This window comes from Eulemur rufifrons, chromosome 16 (genome assembly GCF_041146395.1).
Source record: "Eulemur rufifrons isolate Redbay chromosome 16, OSU_ERuf_1, whole genome shotgun sequence".
NCBI classification, from domain to species: Eukaryota; Metazoa; Chordata; class Mammalia; order Primates; family Lemuridae; genus Eulemur; species Eulemur rufifrons.
The window spans coordinates 82,238,539-82,258,934 of NC_090998.1; the positions used below are offsets into that span (position 1 = coordinate 82,238,539).

Consider the following 20,396-nt stretch of genomic DNA (forward strand, 5'->3'; position numbering starts at 1 on the left):
CTTAGCTCACAGCAACCTCAGACTCCTCGGCTTAAGCGATCCTACTGCCTCAGCCTCCCGAGTAGCTGGGACTACAGGCATGCGCCACTATGCCCGGCTAATTTTTTCTATATAGATTTTTAGTTGTCCATATAATGTCTTTCTATTTTTTTAGTAGAGACGGGGTCTCACTCAGGCTGGTCTCGAACTCCTGACCTTGAGCAATCCACCCGCCTGGGCCTCCCAGAGTGCTAGGATTACAGGCGTGAGCCACCGCGCCCGGCCTGTAATTCTTCTTTTGTTTGCTTTAGTAACTTTAATATTCTTATATCTTTATTTTGTATTCTATCACTTTATTCAGTGTCTTGATTTCCCTTTATGTAAAATGAAAATATTATCCCTATCCTCATATTATGATTTCTTTTTTAACCTATGAGTTATTTAGAAGACTTCTTAAAATTCCAAATTAGTGATTTTTAGAACTTTGTGGAGACCTATTTGCATGAATATTCCATGTGTGTTTAGAAACAAGTAGTAGTCTCCAGTTATTTTGTGCCATTATCTATGTTTTACCTTCAGATCAAGTCTTGTATCTTTTTTTTTTTTTGAGACAGAGTCTCACTCTGTTGCCCAGGCTAGAGTGAGTGCCGTGGCGTCTGCCTAGCTCACAGCAACCTCAAACTCCTGAGCTCAAGGGATCCTCCTGTCTCAGCCTCCCAAGTAGCTGGGACTACAGGCATGTGCCACCATGCCCGGCTAATTTTTTCTATGTATATTTTTAGCTGTCTATATAATTTCTTTCTATTTTTAGTAGAGATGGGGTCTCGCTCTTGCTCAGGCTGGTCTTGAACTCCTGAGCTCAAACGATCTGCCCACCTCGGCCTCCCAGAGTGTTAGGATTACAGGCGTGAGCCACCGCGCCCGGCCAAGTTTTGTATCTTTATTTGAATTTTGATTTGTTCTATTGATTACTAGGTATATTAAAGTCTCCTACCATAATGGTAGATTTGTCCATTTCTCTTAATGTTTTTATATATTTTTGTGTTTTGCAGCTATGATATTAGGTGCATAGAAGTTTAGAATTGTTAAGTATTCCTGGTGAATTGAACCTTTTATTATTGTGCTTTTATATTTTTTATCTCTTGCAATATTTTTGCCTTTAATTATGTTATGTCTGCTCTGACGATAGCCACATTTGCTTTCTTTTGGTTATTTCTCTGGCATATATTTTTAAAAAAAATCATTTACTTTTTAATCTTTTATATGTCCTTATGTTTTTGGTTTGTTTGAAGTAAACTGCACATGGCTAGATTTTTTTAAAAATTTGTCTTGAGGATGTAGTCCATTTATACTTATTATGTATACACACACATATATATACATATCTACATATATATTTGGATATATTTCTAGCAACTTACTGTATGCTTTAAAACTGTCTAGTTTTCCATATGTTTCAATTTTTTCTCCCTTTTTGCTCTTTGGATAATGGAAGCTTTCGTTTTCTAATTCTCCTCCAACTGATTTGAAAGTCATATACAGTATTTCTGGTTGTTTATGTTTACCTTAGAAATTTTGAAATGCATACTTAAAGATTGATAGTAATATCTTTATTTTCCTCCTGGAAAGAACAAAGACCTTAGGAAGGTTTAACTTGGATCAAATCAATCCCTTTGGCTGACATGCTTTTGTTGTGCCAAATTTTAGTTCTGTCTTGTTCTTTTCTTTAACTGATAAATTGGAAATTTTCATTATTAGAAAGTTAACATTTGTTTATATTTACCCACATTATTTTCCATTTTCTTTGCTCATCATATATTTTTGCATTTTTGCATGTCAGAATTTATCCAGTGTTTATTTTCCATCTTCCCGAAGATGAATTTCTTTTAGAAATTCCTTTAGTGAAGGATTAGTAGTAACTTCTCTCAATTTTTGTCTGAAAATATCTTTATATTGACCTCATTCTGAATGATGACCTAACAAATACACAAATTTAGGGTGACAGTTATTTTCGCTCAGCACTTTGAGCTTATTACTATACTGTCATTTATTAATTGTTTTGATGTTATCTGTCAGCCAAGCATCCTTCCATTTTTGGTAACCTGCCTTTTTTTTTTCCTGACACTGGGTTTTAAATCTTCCTTTCACCTTTGGTGTTTTGTACCTTGACTATCATATGTTTAGGTGTGGCTTTCTTTTTATTTATCTTGTATAGAGGGTGTTGTGAGGATTTATGACTTTTGTATATTTTTTAAAATTTATAGCTATTATCTCATTGAATACTTACCATTCTGTGTATTCTCACCATCCTGAAGTCTGCTTAGATGTGTATTAGACTTTCTCACTCTTTCAATGACACTTAAACTGTCTTTCATATCTTCTCTTTGTCTTTCTGAAATACATTCTCAATAATTTCTTCAGATCTCTTTTCCAATTTAGTAATTCTGTCTTCAGCAGTGGCAACTCTATTATTATTCAGCCCATTCATAGATTATTAAGTTAATGCTTAAATTTTCTGTTTGTAGAAGTTTTGCTTAGTTCTTTTTTTAAATTGCCTTGTTAGTTTTGATAGCCCCTTTCTTATTCCTTATACTTTGATTCGTTGTGCTATTTCTTAGTAACTGAAGAGAATCACTTTGTTTCCCATGAATGAAATGTTGCTGTCATTTCCGACTTTCACTAAAGACTGTATGCAAAAGTTTAAGTAGACCAAACATTTGCATTTTTAATATCTGTACTAGAAGAGCAATGTGCCAGAGAAAATAAATATTTTATTTCCCTGGGCTCTTCGTGTAATTGCTATTTCTCTTCCTTTTCTAAAATGGTACACAGAAATATAGACCCCTTAGTGATGTGTGCATTGCATGGTTTGTGTTCTTTGTAACTTTTGCCAATGACAATCTGTACATTATATTTTCTTTTGTTTCATTTTAAACAGAATGCCCATAATGCTGCGCAGTTCAAACTGTGTTCTTACCGGAAAAACGCCCGCAGAATTTGCCAAATTGAACGAATGTCCTTTAGATCCAGGTATGTGTGATGCCTTAGATTTGCCCCACCTTCCTCTTTTTCTTTTGTTCTGCTGTTACTATAGTTTTACCATGTTTCCTCAAAAACAATACCAGCCTTTCTGCTTTATAATGAATTTGTTGGATAAAACTATATTCACAAAATGTCTATAAGTTTGGCCCCACTTTATTGTTAGTTTATATTACTATTAATAAAAGGTATACTGGTTCCTGTTTTATTTCAGGTTTAAAACTTTAATATCCCAAGTTCTGGTTTGTTGCCATGAATATTGTGTGGTTTATTTCTTTTTATAACTTGGCACTTAACAGAAAGTTTCTCTTAATTCTTTAACTCATGTTTCTTATTGATTTATTTTAACTTAGAGTTGTTGTGATTCCTATAAAGTTGCTTTGATATAGAATCTCAGAAGTTTTGGAAAGAAGTTAATAAATAACATGACTTTATTAGACTATAACAAAATGTTGCATAAGTCAAATATATTGTTTTGTGTTTGCTTATATTCTATAAGTAAAATGAAGTCTCATTTTATCCTACTCTGAATTGTATGCAAAAAAATATAATGTGTGAATTTTTTTGAATATGGAATATTATTTTGGAAACGTAATGTTAGGCTACCATTGTCACTGATTTGTTAGAAAACTTAAAGTACATTTTAGTTTATATTGAAGATTTTCAGTTATTTCTGTGTTTAAGAAATCTGATGACTTATTTAATGTATTTTTTTCATTCATCCGCTATATATGTCAGGGACTGGTGATACATAGACCAATAAGATATATTCCCTATCCTCAAGAAATTTATCATCTTGTGGCTCATTTGTACAAAATCACGTGCTAATCATCAATCTATAAAACAATGTCAGCAAACTTCTTTGAATTAGGTGGTGGCTACTGCCATGAAGCAGTGGCAAAGGTGGTAATCTCTGACTCAGCAGTTCCCTGCCATTACTGAATCACACTGGTTGAAGAATAGCTGGTGAAGCTTTTCTTGTTTCCTTTGGGCAGGTGGCTACTTCATTGTTAAAGGAGTAGAAAAAGTTATTCTTATCCAAGAGCAGCTGTCTAAGAACAGGATCATCGTGGAAGCTGATAGAAAAGGGGCAGTTGGAGCTTCAGTTACCAGGTATAGAAAGTGGAGATGTTCTTAAGAAATATTGGCAATTCCATTAATCCCAGATGTCTGTCTTTCAATATAGAGGCAGCTAGTTATTTCTTTCTAATAACAGGCATTGTAATATTTAAAGTATCTGCATTCAATTTATTGTGTAAGTCTATAAGCATAGGGTATTGATTTAAAATTTTCAGTGATGAAAGTGTGAAACAATGTTTAAAAAGTCACTAGTTATTTTACTTAAGTTTGATTTCCCGTTAACTTGTGGCATTAAAGGAACTTAAAAAAACGTAAAACCACTTTTCAATTTTCATGCTCCTTTTCAGTCTTTGACGATTTCCATGTGTAGTCCTACACTAATATAATCACAGACTGTTCTATACTTAATATGAATGACTTGTATCATAGACTTAACATTTTATTGTTAGTTTTCTAGACCAGCCTCTTTCACAGTGTACTCGTTTTTACAACAGCATCCCTTATAGCACTTCTGTAACTTCTTTTCTTTGGTTCATTATCATATGTAATTTGAAATTTGGAGGTTAGAGAGTTCTGGGAATAGAAAGATTTGTGGCATAGATAACATGTCAGTGTGCACTAAAGTTTCTCTTCTGATAATCTCCAGTGAACTAATTAGCTCAGAGTTTCTGCATTTTTTTTACTGATAGAGAGGCAGTTAACAATAATGGCCAGTTTTTGAGCACCTACTAGGAGCCAGGCAAAGTACTAGGTACTTTACATAAATTATTTGTCACCTCAGTCCTCCAAGATAAGTGGTATTATCTCCATTTTACAGCTGAGTAACAGGCCTTAAGCTCAGGGTCACCTCAATTCTAAGAGGTAGCCAGCATTTGAACCATTTGAATCCAGATACATTAGTTCTGCAACCCATGTCTTCCCATTGTCCGTAACTCTGGAGCCAAGGCAATCTGGATTTGAATCCTAAAGCTGTTGTTTTCTAGCTGTGAGGCACTGGAGTGTGCAGTAACTTAGCTTCTCTAAGCCTTAGTTTCCTCATATGTGATTTGGAGACAACACTTCAAAATAAGTGTTATTATGTAGAAGATTAGAGCTAATATAAAAAAACTGGGTAACAGTGCATAGTATATAGCAGGTAGTCAGTATGTGTTATTGTGGTTGATTAGCACTTTCAAAATGCTTTTAAATCCATTAGGAATTTTATAACTTATAGAAATACCAATAGAAGAGATTCATTAGTTCTTTGGCTTCACTGTATACTAAGACTATGGGTATATTTTATTAGATTATTAGTTAAAAAACCCATAGTATGTAAATTAATTCCTTCATAGTTTTCTCATGATTTAGGCTTATTTTGAGGCTTTTCTAGTCAACTACGTAAAATTGGCCATGAATATATGCTTTACACTGAGTCAAAGTAATTCAGGTGGAATCAAAGTAAAGTAGATCAGAAGGTGATTATCACTCACTCACCCACAAAACTTCCACCGTAATCTCAGAGCTAAAGAAATATTTATTGTGTTTTTCAATGTTCATGGAAGTGACAACAAGGCAGGAAAGAGGTTATGTATCTTTAAAAAGTACTTATTAGAGAGGACCTTAACTGATTGTTGTTGATCAGTTGAACCTTATTGATTGAGGATCATTGCTATTGCATGTTACTGGCTTGAAACTAAGGATGCAATTTAACCAACTTGTGTTTACTTATAGCTCTACCCATGAGAAAAAAAGCAGAACCAATATGGCTGTAAAACAAGGACGGTTTTATTTGAGGCATAATACCTTGTCAGAAGATATACCCATTGTCATCATATTTAAGGTAAGGCTGCAGCTCTCCTCTAAAATTAAAAGGAATTCTTTCTCTGGTTTATTTGCATATGTAATTAGAAATTTGGAAGATAAGGAATTCTAGGAATAGAAAGATTTGTGGCATAGATAAATTGTCAGTCATATGATATATTTTAAATTGAAAGCTAATAAGACTGAGGTTCAGATATTTTTAAAAATAGTAATCTATTTTTTAAAGATAAATACACCATAAAAAATTCTGAAAATATGAAAGGATATATAGTGACAAGTGAGCCTCCTACCTGCCCTGATCTAACCACATAGTTCTCCTACACAGTGACACCACCATTACTAGTTTCTTATATATCTTTCTAGAAATAGTCTATGCATATACAAGCACATGAGTATATAGTAGGTTTTTGTTCTGTGTTTTTGTTATTTATTTACATATATTGCATACCACTTTGCCCTCAGCTTTTTTCTTTTTTTGTAACTTGCATCTTGGAGATAGTATTATATTAGTACGTACAGAGTTATTGCATTCTTTTTGACAAAGCTCATTTATGAGTGTGCCATAATTTAACAAATCTCCAATCAGTGGATATATACACCTCTCGCTGTTACAAAACTGCTATAATATGTTATACGTGGGCAAAGATATCGTTAAGCTAAATTCACTGCAGTGGAATTTTCTAGGTCAAAGAGTATGAACCAAGTTTGTTTTCTTTTTTATGGACACCTAGGTTTTGCTGAGTTTCTATGTAAACACAAATCTTCAGTGTACAACTGACTTTTTGAAAATTCAGCTTGTTTGTGAATTGTTGGCGTAGAACCCAGAAGATATTTCCATAGAAACCATGTTTAAATTGTATAGTCTTTCTCAGATACAGGCATAGCTCAGAGCTATTGCAGGTTCAGTTCCAGACCACCACAATAAAACAAATATCGCAATAAAGCAAGTCGTAAGAATTTTTTGGTTTCCCAGTGCATATAAAAATTATGTTTATACTATACTATAGTTTATTAATTGTGCAATAGCATTATGTCTTAAAAAATGTACATACCTTAGTTTAAAATATACTTTATTGCTAAAAAATGCTAATGATCATTTGAGTCATCTTTCAGTGAATTGTAATCTTTTTGACAATGGAGGGTCTTGCCTCGGTGTTGATGGCTGCTGACTGATCAGAGTGGTGCTTATTGGAGGTTGGAGTGGCTGTGGCAATTTCTTAAAATAAGACATCAATGAAGTTTGCCTCACTGACTGACTCTTTATTTCATGAAAGATTTCTCTATAGCATGTGATGCTGTTTGATAGCATTTTACCAATAGAACTTCTTTCAAAATTAGAGTCAGTCCTCTCAAACCCTGCCACTGCTTTATCAAGTAAGTTTATGTGATATTCTAAATCCTTTGTTGTCATTTCAGTAGTGTTTACAGCTTCTTTTCTAGGAGTATATTTCATCTCAAGAAACCACTTTCTTTGCTCATCCATAAGAAGCAACTCCATGTCTGTTCAAGTTTTATCATGAAATTGCAGAAATTCAGTCACATCTTCAGACTCTACTTGTACTTCCAGTTCTTTTGCTCTTTCTTGCACATCTGCAATTATTTTCTCCACTGATGTCTTAATCCCCTCAGAGACATCCATGAGGGCTGGAATCAACTTCTTCCACACTTTTGTTGATGTTGGTATTTTTGGCCTCTTCCTTTGAATCACTAGTGTTCTCAATGGCATCTAGAAGGATAAATCCTTTCCAGAAGGTTTTCAATTTACTTTTCCCAGATCCATCAGAAGATGGCCCCCAAGTATAATGTAATGTTAAAGTGTTGTCTAGTGTTCCGAGGGACAGAAAGACTGTTATATGCCTTATGGGGAAAATACATGTTAGATAAAGCTTTTTTCAGGCTTGAGTTACAGTGCTGGTGGCTATGTTAATGTGTAAATGGTATATATTAAATAAGATGTCTTTTTAACAGAAGCTTACAGAAAATAAGGTTCATTTATGGAAAATGTTGTGAACTCTATTCCTTGTAGGAATAGGCTTGTAGGAACTTGTAGGAACTCTATTCCTAGGAGCAAAGGTTCAGTATTCACTATTTAGTATACAGTGTAATTCAGCAGCTTTATAGAATGTAGCTACCATGAATAACAATAATTGTATATGGGTATAAAATTAATCTTGATGACTAATTGAAATAAAGAGCCTATTGAGGAGATACTGAATACTTTAGATAATTTTAGAGATTGATAATACTCATTTATTATTCAGTTTCACTTCAGAATTAAATGTTTCTTTTCAACAGTTGTTATGATAGAAATATTTTTGCGGTTATGATTAGAAAAAACAGAGGAAGAAATCCTTTGAGGAGGATTTACTAAGTTGGTTAAAAAGGAAAAACACTTGGGTACAAGCCTCAGAGGAGTAAGAAAGAAGGGAGTTGAGCCTTTACTGTTAAAGTTGTAGCCAGATGACAGTGTAGGAATGAGGGAGGAAAGTAGCCCTCAAGTCAGTCTTTTGGTTGGGGGATAGGGAGCATGGCCCTGGTTATTTGTAAGTATTGAATGGGTATTGGCAAGTCAGGTTCTTTAACTCAGGAAACATCCATATTCTAAATGCAATTGCATGAAGGAGGTTGTAGGAAATTTTTTTTATGTTTAGTATAGCTTAATGTGCTTTTGAGTTCTATAAATAAGATGGAGCCATTTATTTTCTTTTCGGGTGGTGATGGTGATGATAATCATAATGGCAGTACCACCATATCATAGGGTCTAGACAGAATTTTTTTTTTTTTTTTTGAGACGCAGTCTCACTCTGTCACCCCAGCGAAAGTGCAGTGGCCTCATCATGGCTCACTGCAACCTCAAATTCCTGGGTTCAAGCAATCCTCCGGCTTTCAGCCTCCCAAGTAGCCAGGACTACAGGCACGTGTCACCACACCCGGCTAATTTTTTCTATGTTTAGTTGCCCAGCTAATTTCTTCCTATTTTTAGTAGAGACGGGATCTCACTATTGCTCAGGCTGGTTTGAATTCCTGAGCTCAAGCTATATCCCCGTCTCACCCTCCCAGAGTGCTAGGATTATAGGCATGAGCCACCACGCCTGGCTGAGAGAATTCTTAAATATACTTTTTATTTTCTGTCTTCGAGGTTTGTATTTTTAAGCACAGAAGTAATTTTGGCTTTTTTTGTAGTGATCCCACAATACCCAACTCAGTATTTTATATACATAGTGATGAATGAAGAAAATGTTATCTAATGATGTAGAATTATATCTCCAGCAGATGGCAGTATGTTCCCATGCATAAAAAGGACTTTTGAAAGTTTTAGACACTTGATGCATGGTACTGCTTTCTTTAGACCAGAAATTATAAACTAATTATAATGCATATAGTCTTTTGTCACTCATGTGTAAAATGCATAGATAGATGCCTGCATTCATTAAAATTAGAAGACTTTTATTAAGTACTCTTTTTTTTGGCTAGGTGACAAAAATTTATTAAGACAGTTACTTCTATCAAATTTTTAAAATATTTATGTTATAAATGTATACATGTGTGTGTATATACCTGACTTAAATCCTTTTTAGAGTGGAGCTATAAATTAACAATATGTGCATTTACATAACCAGTAATTGAGATTTCAAACTTCTTCATTTCTGAATATAAAAGTAGTCCTTGCATTATAAAATCTAGAAAACCACTGAAAAGTATCACTACGTTTTTGGATATATTTTTTCAGACCTTTTTCCTGTGCTTTTGTAATATACACATCAATTTTTTTTTTTCACTTAACAATGAATTGTGAATAGCCTTCCATGACTATAACTATGAATCTACATCATTATTTTTAGTGAGCACTGTGTAGATGTTTCATACATGTGGTTTAATTTACTTAACCAATTTCCTACAGTAAAACATTTAGGTGTCATTTTTTTTTCCCCCAAGTTTTCACTTTTATACACAACACTGGGATGATTGTTGTTACACATACATGTTTGTGCACATTGCTGGTTATTTAGTGAGACTTTATTCCTGGGAGTGGAAGTATATCTTTTTAAAAAAGCTTGATACATGTTTCCAAATTTTTCCCTGAAACATATCTGTTACATTCTAATCAGTGATGTATAAGAATTAAAATAAATATTTTTAAGTTTTTAGTTCAGATAAATGAACTAAATATTTTGGTAATATGTCATCACATTTTTGGCCTCCTACTGTAGAGATGTTTTAATAAACTGATGGAAACTTGTTTGATAACCACTATTTAGACTTTTCCATCTGGGAGGTAGCATAGAGTATTAGAGATCTTAGAAATAGACAGATCTAGCTTGCATCCCACCTTCTCCACTTATTAGCTATGTGCCCTTGGGCAAATTTCCCAATGTCTTTGAGTCTTAGATGTAATAACTCATCTGTAAAGTGAGAATTTTACCTAAGAGGATTGCTGTGAAGAGCAAATGGGATCATGTATTTTTTGAAAAGTAGAGTGCCTGGAAAAGGGGGTGCTCTTTTTCTTTCCTTAGTTCTCCTTACCCATTTACTGTCAGAAGCCCTGGAAAATAAACTAGGATGCCAGGAAAGACACATCATTTCTCTTTTAGTGTTGTGTGGCCCTAACACAGACCTTGACAGTCATTAGGACTTGATGGTTGTTGATTGTAACCCACAATTGGCTAAAAGTGACAGAAACAGCAGGGTTTCCAGAATACATGCTGAGTGTGAATATGACATATAAAGCTTTTAAGACATAGATCAGCCTTATTTATGGACTTGAACCACTACAAAGGTTTTCTTGCCCATGAATCTTTCCTGCTTTACATTTTGTATTCCCAAGTATTCAGCAGTTCCACTATGATGGCATCTGTAATTTGAAAGTTTTTCTGGAAAAGAGGATCAGATTTCAAGGGTGCCACGCAATGTTTCCTGGAAACGAACTTCTATGGAAATTTACCATCTTTAAAGAGAAATAATTACAAAGGCAAAGAGGGCCACCACAGTTCTCTTGTTATCTGCTAAGACTGCTTTTAGTAATAATAGATTGACTTTAGTCTATTTCAAAGAAAAATTAGAGATTTCTAATTAGATGTTTTAAGAAGTTATTCCCTTTTCCACTTTCACATAATATATTTCAACATATCACCATTAGTGTGCATATTATTCTCTTCTGCTCATTAGTATTCTTTCTTTTTTCTGTCTTTAAAAGTCACACTTTTAGTCATACTTTGTGGCTATCCAAGAAGAACTTGTACCGCTTTTAAAGAGCGCCTCCCCTTATTTTTGTTCAGTGTTATTGCTGATTGCCAGACTGTGGGTGACCTTCTGCTGAAACATATTATCTCTGCTAGTTTTTTATAAGGTTATTATGTAGCATTTACTTTTGACTTATTAGGAGAAATGATTTCAGATATCTGCAGTACAAAGAGTTCCATATAAAGCCAGTTTTCAGATGTCTAAATTATGTCTGTAGAGTAAAATGGTTGGGCATTTAGCTGTCGTTTCCATAGCAATATGTCATTTATTTGTAGCTGTGACTACTGAAGGCTAAATAGTCATAAAGTCAGTTCAGTCTTTGCAGCTGGAGCACTTTGATGATAACTTGACTGAGTTATCACCCCTGTATTTCAGAGACTCGATATAGGACGAGTTTAGTCCTTTTAAAGCAAAGCTTTGTTAGTAATCATGCTTTGTACACATATGGTGTCATTTACCATGTGCTTGGCATGTCTTTGCTTCATAGCTTAGAAATATTTGGAGGGCCTAAGCAGTCTGTTTAGATCCATGTTAGGACATTGGAGAATTTTATGCAGTTATAAAATTACTACTTAGATTTAGCATCAGGACAACTTGAAGTGGCAATCCATATTTCAAATGAGGAAGGCCTTTTTCATGACAGGTTACATATCCCTTATCTGAAATGCTTGGGACCAGAGTGTTCCAGTGTTTGGATTTTTTCAGATTTTGGAATATTGGCATGATACTTACAGTTGAACATCTTAAATCCAGAAAACTGAAATTGAAAATGCTCCAATGAGCATTTCCTTTGAGTGTTCTGTCTTCACTCAAGAAGTTTTGAATTTTAGAAGCTGAATGCAGTGGTGTGTGTCTGTAGTCCCAGCTACTTGGCAGGCTGAGGCAGGAGGATTACTTGAGCCCAAGAGTTGGAGGCTGTAGTGCACTATGATCGCACCTGTGAGTAGCCACTGCACTCCAGCCTAGGCAACATAGTAATACTCCATCTCTTAAAAAAAAAAAAAACTCTTTGGATTTTGGAGCATTTCAGATTTTTGGATTAGAGATACTCAACCTGTATTATTAAATACTAAAGTAAGCAATCAAATTTATAGTCTTTGTCACTTGGAGAGTAATGAAATAAAAATTATTAAAATGATCTAGATGGCCTTCAGTTCACATGATTTAGATGGTAACATGCCTAAAAGGGGGGGCTGAACCAGAAAGCTACTGCCATTTCAACTCTAGGATTCTTTTTTTTTTTTTTTTTTTTTTGAGACAGAGTCTCACTCTGTTGCCCAGGCTAGAGTGAGTGCCGTGGCGTCAGCCTAGCTCACAGCAACCTCAAACTCCTGAGCTCAAGCGATCCTCCTGTCTCAGCCTCCCGAGTAGCTGGGACTACAGGCATGCACCACCATGCCCGGCTAATTTTTTCTATATATAGTTTTAGCTGTCCATATAATTTCTTTCTATTTTTAGTAGAGATGGGGTCTCGCTCTTGCTCAGGCTGGTCTCGAACTCCTGAGCTCAAACGATCCGCCCACCTCGGCCTCCCAGAGTGCTAGGATTACAGGCACGAGCCACCGCGCCCGGCCAACTCTAGGATTCTATTTCTATCTCAGACCTTTTCCTACCATATCATTTTGCATGTTTGGTTTGCTATCTGTCCCATATAGATCTCTTTTAGTGTTTGACCTTTCCACTGAGAAGTGAAGTGCATTAGTTAAAAGTTTAATATCAAAGATTTTAGAGAAACAGACTGAATTCCACTGCAATTTAGTTACCTTAGTATTGTTTTTCTTATATTCTGATTCCATTGAAACCCATATAACATTATTTTGAGAGATTGACAAGTAAAAACTAACTTTAGTTTTTCTCAGAGAAAAATTCTGTTCTAATGTTTGTGACTGGCTATTTGCAGGCCAAGGAGAAAGTATAGATGGTGTTACGCATGTGCCATTGCCATCAGAGTAAGTGCAACTTAGTGTGCTTAAGCTAAGAATAATCTGTTTGTTTAAAAATTAGAACTGATGATTTTTTAGGATTGCCTTCCTTTAATCCATGAAAGGCTGTTTTAATGAATTTGTGTAATTTTTAAATAGTGGAGTTTATTTCTAGTATCCTTTTAAAGAAATGTGTCATATCAAATTGGAGGTAAAAAGCCTGCAGAAATTAAAGTATAAAAAAGGGGTTTATATCCTGAGAACTTCCTGTTTGTTAAACAAAAAAAAATTTTGGAGAAAACAAATTATACATTTGAACAAATAGTTTAAAATTCAAATAGTAAATTTAATTCCAAAAGTTGGTATATTAGTTATCTGTGCTGTGTGACAAATTATAGCATAGTTTCTGTTGATCAGTAATTTAAGAGTTGCTTGGCTAGGTGGTTCTGACTCAGGGTCTTTCATGATTCAAGATGTCAGATGCTGGGCACAGTGTCATGCATCTGTGGTCCCAGTTACGGGAAGCTGAGGCAGGAAGATCCATTGAGGCCCGGAGTTCAAGGCCATAGTACACTGTGATCATGTCAGTAAATAGCCACTGCACTCCAGCCTGGGCATCATAGCAAGACACCTTTCCAAAAAAGAAACCATGGCTACAGTCATCTAAAGGCCAAGTTGGACCTGGAGGGTCTGCTTCCACAATGGCTTACCTACATGGCAGTTGGCAGAAAACCGCAGGTCCTCATTGGCTGTTGGTAAGGGGCCATAGTTTCTCACCACTGGACCTGCCCACAGACTGCTTGAGTGTCTTCATGACGTGGCAGCCAGCTTCCCCCAGAGAGAGCACTCTAAGAAACACAGCAAGCAGGAAGCTGCAGTGCGTTTTATGATCAAGTCTCCAAAGTCCTATAGAAGTGAAGCGTTAAGTTTAGCCCACACTCAGTGGAAGGAGTATTAGTCTCCACCTTTTGAAGGGAATGTCGAAGAATTTGTGAAAATTTTTTAAACCACCACAATTGGCCTAAAAGGGACATAGCATCTATTTAGCTTTCCCCTAAATCTTTAAAACTTTCAGTAAGTTTACATCTGATCCTAAAGTATGTAAATCAAATTTACAGGCCGGGCGTGGTGGCTCACGCCTGTAATCCTAGCACTCTGGGAGGCCGAGGTGGGCGGATCGTTTGAGCTCAGGAGTTCGAGACCAGCCTGAGCAAGAGCGAGACCCCATCTCTACTAAAAATAGAAAGAAATTATATGGACAGCTAAAAATATATATAGAAAAAAATTAGCCGGGCATGGTGGCGCATGCCTGTAGTCCCAGCTACTCGGGAGGCTGAGACAGGAGGATCGCTTGAGCTCAGGAGTTTGAGGTTGCTGTGAGCTAGGCTGACGCCACGGCACTCACTCTAGCCTGGGCAACAGAGTGAGACTCTGTCTCAAAAAAAAAATAAATAAATAAATAAATAAATCAAATTTACAGATTACAGACCCCTGAACATCAAGTGTAGAATGTTATAATCATAGAATTTTGAGCTGGAAAGGACCTGGTTGTGCCATTTCATTATAAAAATTTTAAAAACTGAAATAGAAGAAGTTTTATGACAATAGTAGTTGTACTGTCTGTTTTTGGCGTTATATTAGGACAAACACCTCAGGTCTCTGGACTTTTAGATAGATGCCCTTTCTGTTGTATTCAGGGTGATGTTGTTGATGGTCTGCATTGGAATTTAGGATTTGCTTTTCCCTTCCTCTCTCTCTTGTGTGGAGGAGAACTGAGAACTAGAGCATCAAAGCTTAACCAGACATTTATCTTCTGGTTCTATCTTCTCTGCATAGCTAAAGGAAGAATTTTAATGCAAACATAACTCTTCCCCTAACTTCTAAGAAGCCGACTATTACTGTTACAAGAGAGGTTTAGTGAGATTATGCTCTATTTCTTTTTTTCTTTTTTTTTTTTTTTTTTTGAGACAGAGTCTCACTTTGTTGCCCAGGCTAGAGTGAGTGCCGTGGCATCAGCCTAGCTCACAGCAACCTCAAACTCCTGAGCTCAAGGGATCCTCCTGTCTCAGCCTCCTGAGTAGTTGGGACTATAGGCATGCACCACCATGCCCGGCTAATTTTTTCTATATATATTTTTAGCTGTCCATATAATTTCTTTCTATTTTTAGTAGAGATGGGGTCTCGCTCTTGCTCAGGCTGGTCTTGAACTCCTGAGCTCAAACGATCTGCCCACCTCGGCCTCCCAGAGTGTTAGGATTACAGGCGTGAGCCACCACGCCCGGCCTTCTATTTCTTGATATGGCAGAATTCCAGGCAAATGTGTGAAGGAGTGAACCTTAGTACCATATGAAATCTACAAAGACCTACATTGCCACTCCCACCTTGAAGCACTTAAGTGGGTTTCTTAAACCTGTTAAGTGTGTTCCTAGTTTTTAAAAATCTCTTTTAAAACCTGCATGAAGTATGGTTTGATATCTCTATAAAAATTCTTTTAGCCTGAATATGAATGATTTGACAATTCTCAGAAAAATTAATCTTGTGACAATGCTAATTGGGATTCTGCTTATTTTCAGCAATGTATGTTTTTTGATTCACTCACTGCCCTTTAGCTGTTCTTCTCTTCAGTTTGCCTTTGCGTTTGAGACCAGTTGTCTCCACTGTACCTTCTGACCTCCTTTTTTCATGATGAAACTCTTAGAATATATACAAATTTTAGAAGATGGTACACATACAAAAAATGTTTTAGAATGTTTGTTTTCCTCTTTCTAATCAAAATTTCTGTTTCAGGTTCTTCTGCAGCTTGGGCTATGGCTGCCAATGCCAGATGGCACTGTTTCTGAGAGAAGAGCTAGCTTTTGCTTAGAAGTAATACCCACAAACAATGCCAAATTAGCATAAGCAAATGTCAGTGAGTTAACACAAAGCCAACACTCTTTCTATCTTTTCTTTCCTTCCTAGGCCATGGGTGTTGAGAGTGACCAGGAAATTGTGCAGATGATTGGAACAGAGGAGCACGTGATGGCTGCATTTGGGCCCAGTTTGGAAGAGTGCCAGAAAGCTCAGATTTTCACACAGATGCAGGTGTGTCTTTTCATGTTGTCCTTTGCTATGAAATGGAATTGGAGATTTAATGCTGCTCATTGATAAAGCTTTGGATGCAATGGCTTGGGGCTTGTACATTTGGGAAGGGTGCTGGGGAGATAGGAGGTACGGTAGAGACATTTCTTTGACTCATTTCTTTAGGGACTAGAAGAAGGAATTTGCCTAGACAAATTATCAGCCTGTGGTGTCTGATTTAGAAGAGGGAAATGTGGGGCCAAGAGGCCTTTGTTTTGATGTAATAGCAAGTAGCATTTTTCTTCCTTATTTACTTGAGTGATTTTTTTTTTAAAACTGTAGCAACTTTAGTGTAGAGCTGTGGTCCCCAGCCCTTGGGCCCTGGACTGGTATTGGTCCCTGGCCTATTAGCAACCGGGCTGCACAGTAGGAGGTTAGTGGCAGGCAAGCCAGTGAAGCCTCTGTATTTACAGATGCTCCCCACCACTCGCATCACTGCTTGAGTTCCGCCTCCTGTCAGATGAGCTACAGCATTAGATTCTCATAGGAGTGCGAACAGTATTATAAACTGTGCATGCAAGGGATCTAGGTTAAATATTTATATTTTAATTATAAATATAGAAAAAGATATTTTTGTAACATTAATGAAGATTGTCGTGTAAGTGTATATAATTAAGAAGCACAAATCAGTAAGGATTATTCTCATCACTGTCTTCCTCTTTTTCTACAGTTAATAGTTGACTGTAGTTATTGGGCAGGCAACACAGGAAAAGTTATTTGGATTTAGGAGATTCTATTTTCGGCCTTTTTTAAAAGTGAAATATTTGCTAGGCATTAATCTTTATTACCAACTAAAGTAATGTAGTCCAAGTGTTCCAAGAACATGAAGAGAAAGCATTAAGAAATATCCAGGAAGTAGAAAATACATAATCTACCCTGTGAACAGGAATAATTGGTTCAGTTTTGGGAGATACGCTATTCTTTAAAGCTGTGTAGGGCCCTGGAAGAGCAGTTTACCTTAACGGTGCCCCAGTGGCTTTAATGAGCTCTATTATGCATCTTATTATAAACTTCATCATTGTTGATCAGATAACCCTAGCATTGTAAAGCTTTTTGAACAGAGGCTAAATAATAGGTTGGAAATCATTCATTTCTGTTAGATAGGTCCTGACAGAAAAATTTCAGCTAACTGAATTAGAGCAGATCAGTGAAAAGATACGGGAAATATATAATTAGTTAACATAAGAAAGACAAATGTTCCTTTTCCCCTGAAAAGGAAGCATAACTTTGAAAGTGCTTGTTCTTTCTATGCTGGATTAAGGCATATATTAGTTATTACAACTAATAAAAGGGTACAGAGGCACAAGTAATCCAAATGGTTGATACATTCAATGTATATTATCACTTATGAAAACATGAATGTTATGTGCTATTCTAAATGAAAGTGTAGCAAGTACACTTTATCTTATATAATAGAACTTTTGGAGATGTGGCCTTAATTGATTGCTTACAACCTGTGAAGTTTTTGGGTTTTTTGTGTTTTATGCCTCCCTCTTTAGTCTCTCCACCATTCTGTTTCTGAAGCCTTCACTCTATTTTGATCATGTACGTTTTACATAATCATTGTCAAGGGCTCTAGTGTGTAGAAAAGAAATTATTTATTATCTTTTTTGTGGGGATAGGATGTACTAGGGGTGTCATCTTGACCTATTTATGAATAGTTTGGGCTCTTAATGCATGAAACCTCACACCATGAAACCCTGGCAACATTATTAGGTATTCCAGGCAAAAGGTGACTTTCTGTTATATCAGAACGGATACCTTCCTCTCCTGTGTTCCTCTATTTCTTCCCCAAAGAAGCGAAGAATCTTTAGCTTTTTTCCCAAGGGAATTAGAAGACCAAAATTTAATGAAGTTTAGGGAAAATGGAACTGCCTGTCTCCTTATGATTCCCACCAACTGCTGACTTGCTTTAATCAGTTCCTTAGTACTACTTACTATTAGGTCACTGCAGCAGGTGTTTTCAGGGTCTTAGTTTATCTTATGCTCTAATGGCTTTTTAACAGGGAAGATCCTAGATTTGATGTCCAAATCTTATCACAGGGGAGGAGTTCCATTCAGTTCCAAGTGCTGTACTAGATAGTCGTTGGGAGTCAAAACGATGACAAAGTTCCCACTGTTAAAGTCTAGTAGGACAAACATACATGTAAATAGATAATTAAAACATAATGTGGTGTGAACATGAATGAAAGTATTCTTTATGCATAAGAAATTAAAGTTTCAGAGAGAGAAGTAGGTTAGGAAAGCCTTCAGAGAGGAAGTGATACCTGATCTTTGTTTTGAATCATGGAAAAGGAATTTCCCGGGCAGGTAATTGTGGCAAGAATTCCAGGGTAGGGAATCAGAGATACTGGCCCTTTCTTCTGGTAAACTGAAAGCCAGTTTTTAAAAATGTACATTGTTATTACAGAATAATAAGAACCACATGGTCCTTTTCTTTAGACACTTTATTATGGAAAAATTTCAACATATACAAAGTATATAAAATAATATTATAAACCCTCATGCACCCAGCACCAACCATCAGCAGTTATGAATACTCTGACATTCATGTTTCATCTAAGTGTCCATTCACTCTTTACCCCCTAGTGGGTTATTTTTTAGTTATGAATTCTTTTTTTTTAGTAAGTTTATGTACACTAAAATGTATAAATCTTAATTATATGACTTTTATAAGATATAGAATATTTCTATTATTCCAGAAAGTTTCTTAGTCAGCTTTAGTTTCGTAGTCAGTTTTCACCTCTACCTTCTGATTTTTCCCCCACTATTCTGATTTTTGCACCATAGATTAGTTTTGCCTGTTTTAGAACTCATATGGAATTAAGCAGTATATACTCTTCTGTGTCTAGCCTTTTTTGCTTAGCATGTTGTCTGAGATTCATCCAAATTGTTCTTTTTTACTCCTTTTTATGTCAGTTATCCATGTACTTCATTCCTTTTTATTGTCAAGTAGTATTCCATTGTATTCTATTATATGAATATACCACAGTGTATCTGTTTTCTGTAGATGGACATTTGTTTTCTTTTTTAGTCTTTAGCTATTATGAATAAAACTACTATAAACAAATCTTTGTGTGAATATGTTTTCATTTTTCTTGGTTAAATACCTAGGAATAGAATTGCTGAGTCAGAGAGCAGTTGTGTATATAACTTTTATATATACCTTGTTCCAAAATGATTTTACCATTTTGCAGTCCCACCAGCGGTGTATGAGACTTGTTTGCTTCATGCCTCACTAATATTTGATGTTGTCAGTCTTTTTAACTTAACTACAGTGGGTGTATAGTGGTATCTTACTGTAGTTTTAATTTTCATTTCCCTGATAAACTCTTTTTCATGTGTTTATTGGCTATTTGTGTTTTCTTCTTTGTGAAGTGTTCAAATCATTAGCTCATTTTCTTTAGTGAGTTGTCTTTTTATTATTAAGTTTCAGAGTCCTTTTAAAAAAAACATACTGGATGTAAATTCCTTGTCAGATTTGTCAGATTTATGTATCATAAATATTTTCTCTCAGTTTATTGCTTCCATATTCATTTTCTTAACTGTCTTCTAATTTTGAAAAAAAATCTAATTATTAGGTTATTTGTTTTCCTTTTATGGTTATTACTTTCTGTGTCCTGTTTAAAGAAATCTTTGCCTGCCCCAAGGTCAGGAGTATATTCTCTGATGTTTTCTTGTAGGAGTTTTATAGTTTTTGTTTTTATGTTTGGTTTAAAATCCATCTTAAACTAATTTTTCTATTTGGTGTGAGGTAGGGGTCAAGATTAATTTTTTACTTTATGGATATTTTGTTGTTTCATCATCATTTATTGAGAAGACTTTCCTGTCCTCATTGTGTTGCCATGGCACTTTTGTCAAAAATCAATTGACCATATAGTGTGGGTTTATTTCTGAACTTTTTTATTCTCTTCTGTTGATCTGTTTGTCTATCCTTATGCCAGTATCTTACTGTTTTGATTATTGTAGCTTTATAGTTGAAATCGGGTAACATAAATACTGCAGCGTTCCTCTTTCAGTATTGTTTTAGCTGTTTCAGGTCTTTTGCATTTCCATGTAATTTTAGACTTTTAGAATCAGTTAATTTTTGTTTTTTAAAAAGCCTGCTAAGATTATAATTAGCCATTATGAATTTATTCGTCAAGTTAGAGAGAATTTTAATAGTAAGCTACTTTTAACACTACTAAATTTTCCAATCCACAAAAATGTCATAACCCC

The 20,396-nt window shown here is 35.4% G+C and overlaps 1 protein-coding gene across 1 annotated transcript in view; it reads left to right on the forward strand.

The window, feature by feature from the left end:
• POLR3B (RNA polymerase III subunit B) overlaps window positions 1–20,396 on the forward strand; it is a 119,264-nt gene that overhangs the window by 15,254 nt on the left and 83,614 nt on the right. The window contains exons 7-10 of the mRNA XM_069489583.1: window positions 2,918–3,009; window positions 4,014–4,131; window positions 5,809–5,917; window positions 16,020–16,142. Of these exons, the coding sequence (XP_069345684.1) occupies window positions 2,918–3,009; window positions 4,014–4,131; window positions 5,809–5,917; window positions 16,020–16,142 (442 nt within the window). The remainder of the gene's footprint in view (window positions 1–2,917; window positions 3,010–4,013; window positions 4,132–5,808; window positions 5,918–16,019; window positions 16,143–20,396) is intronic.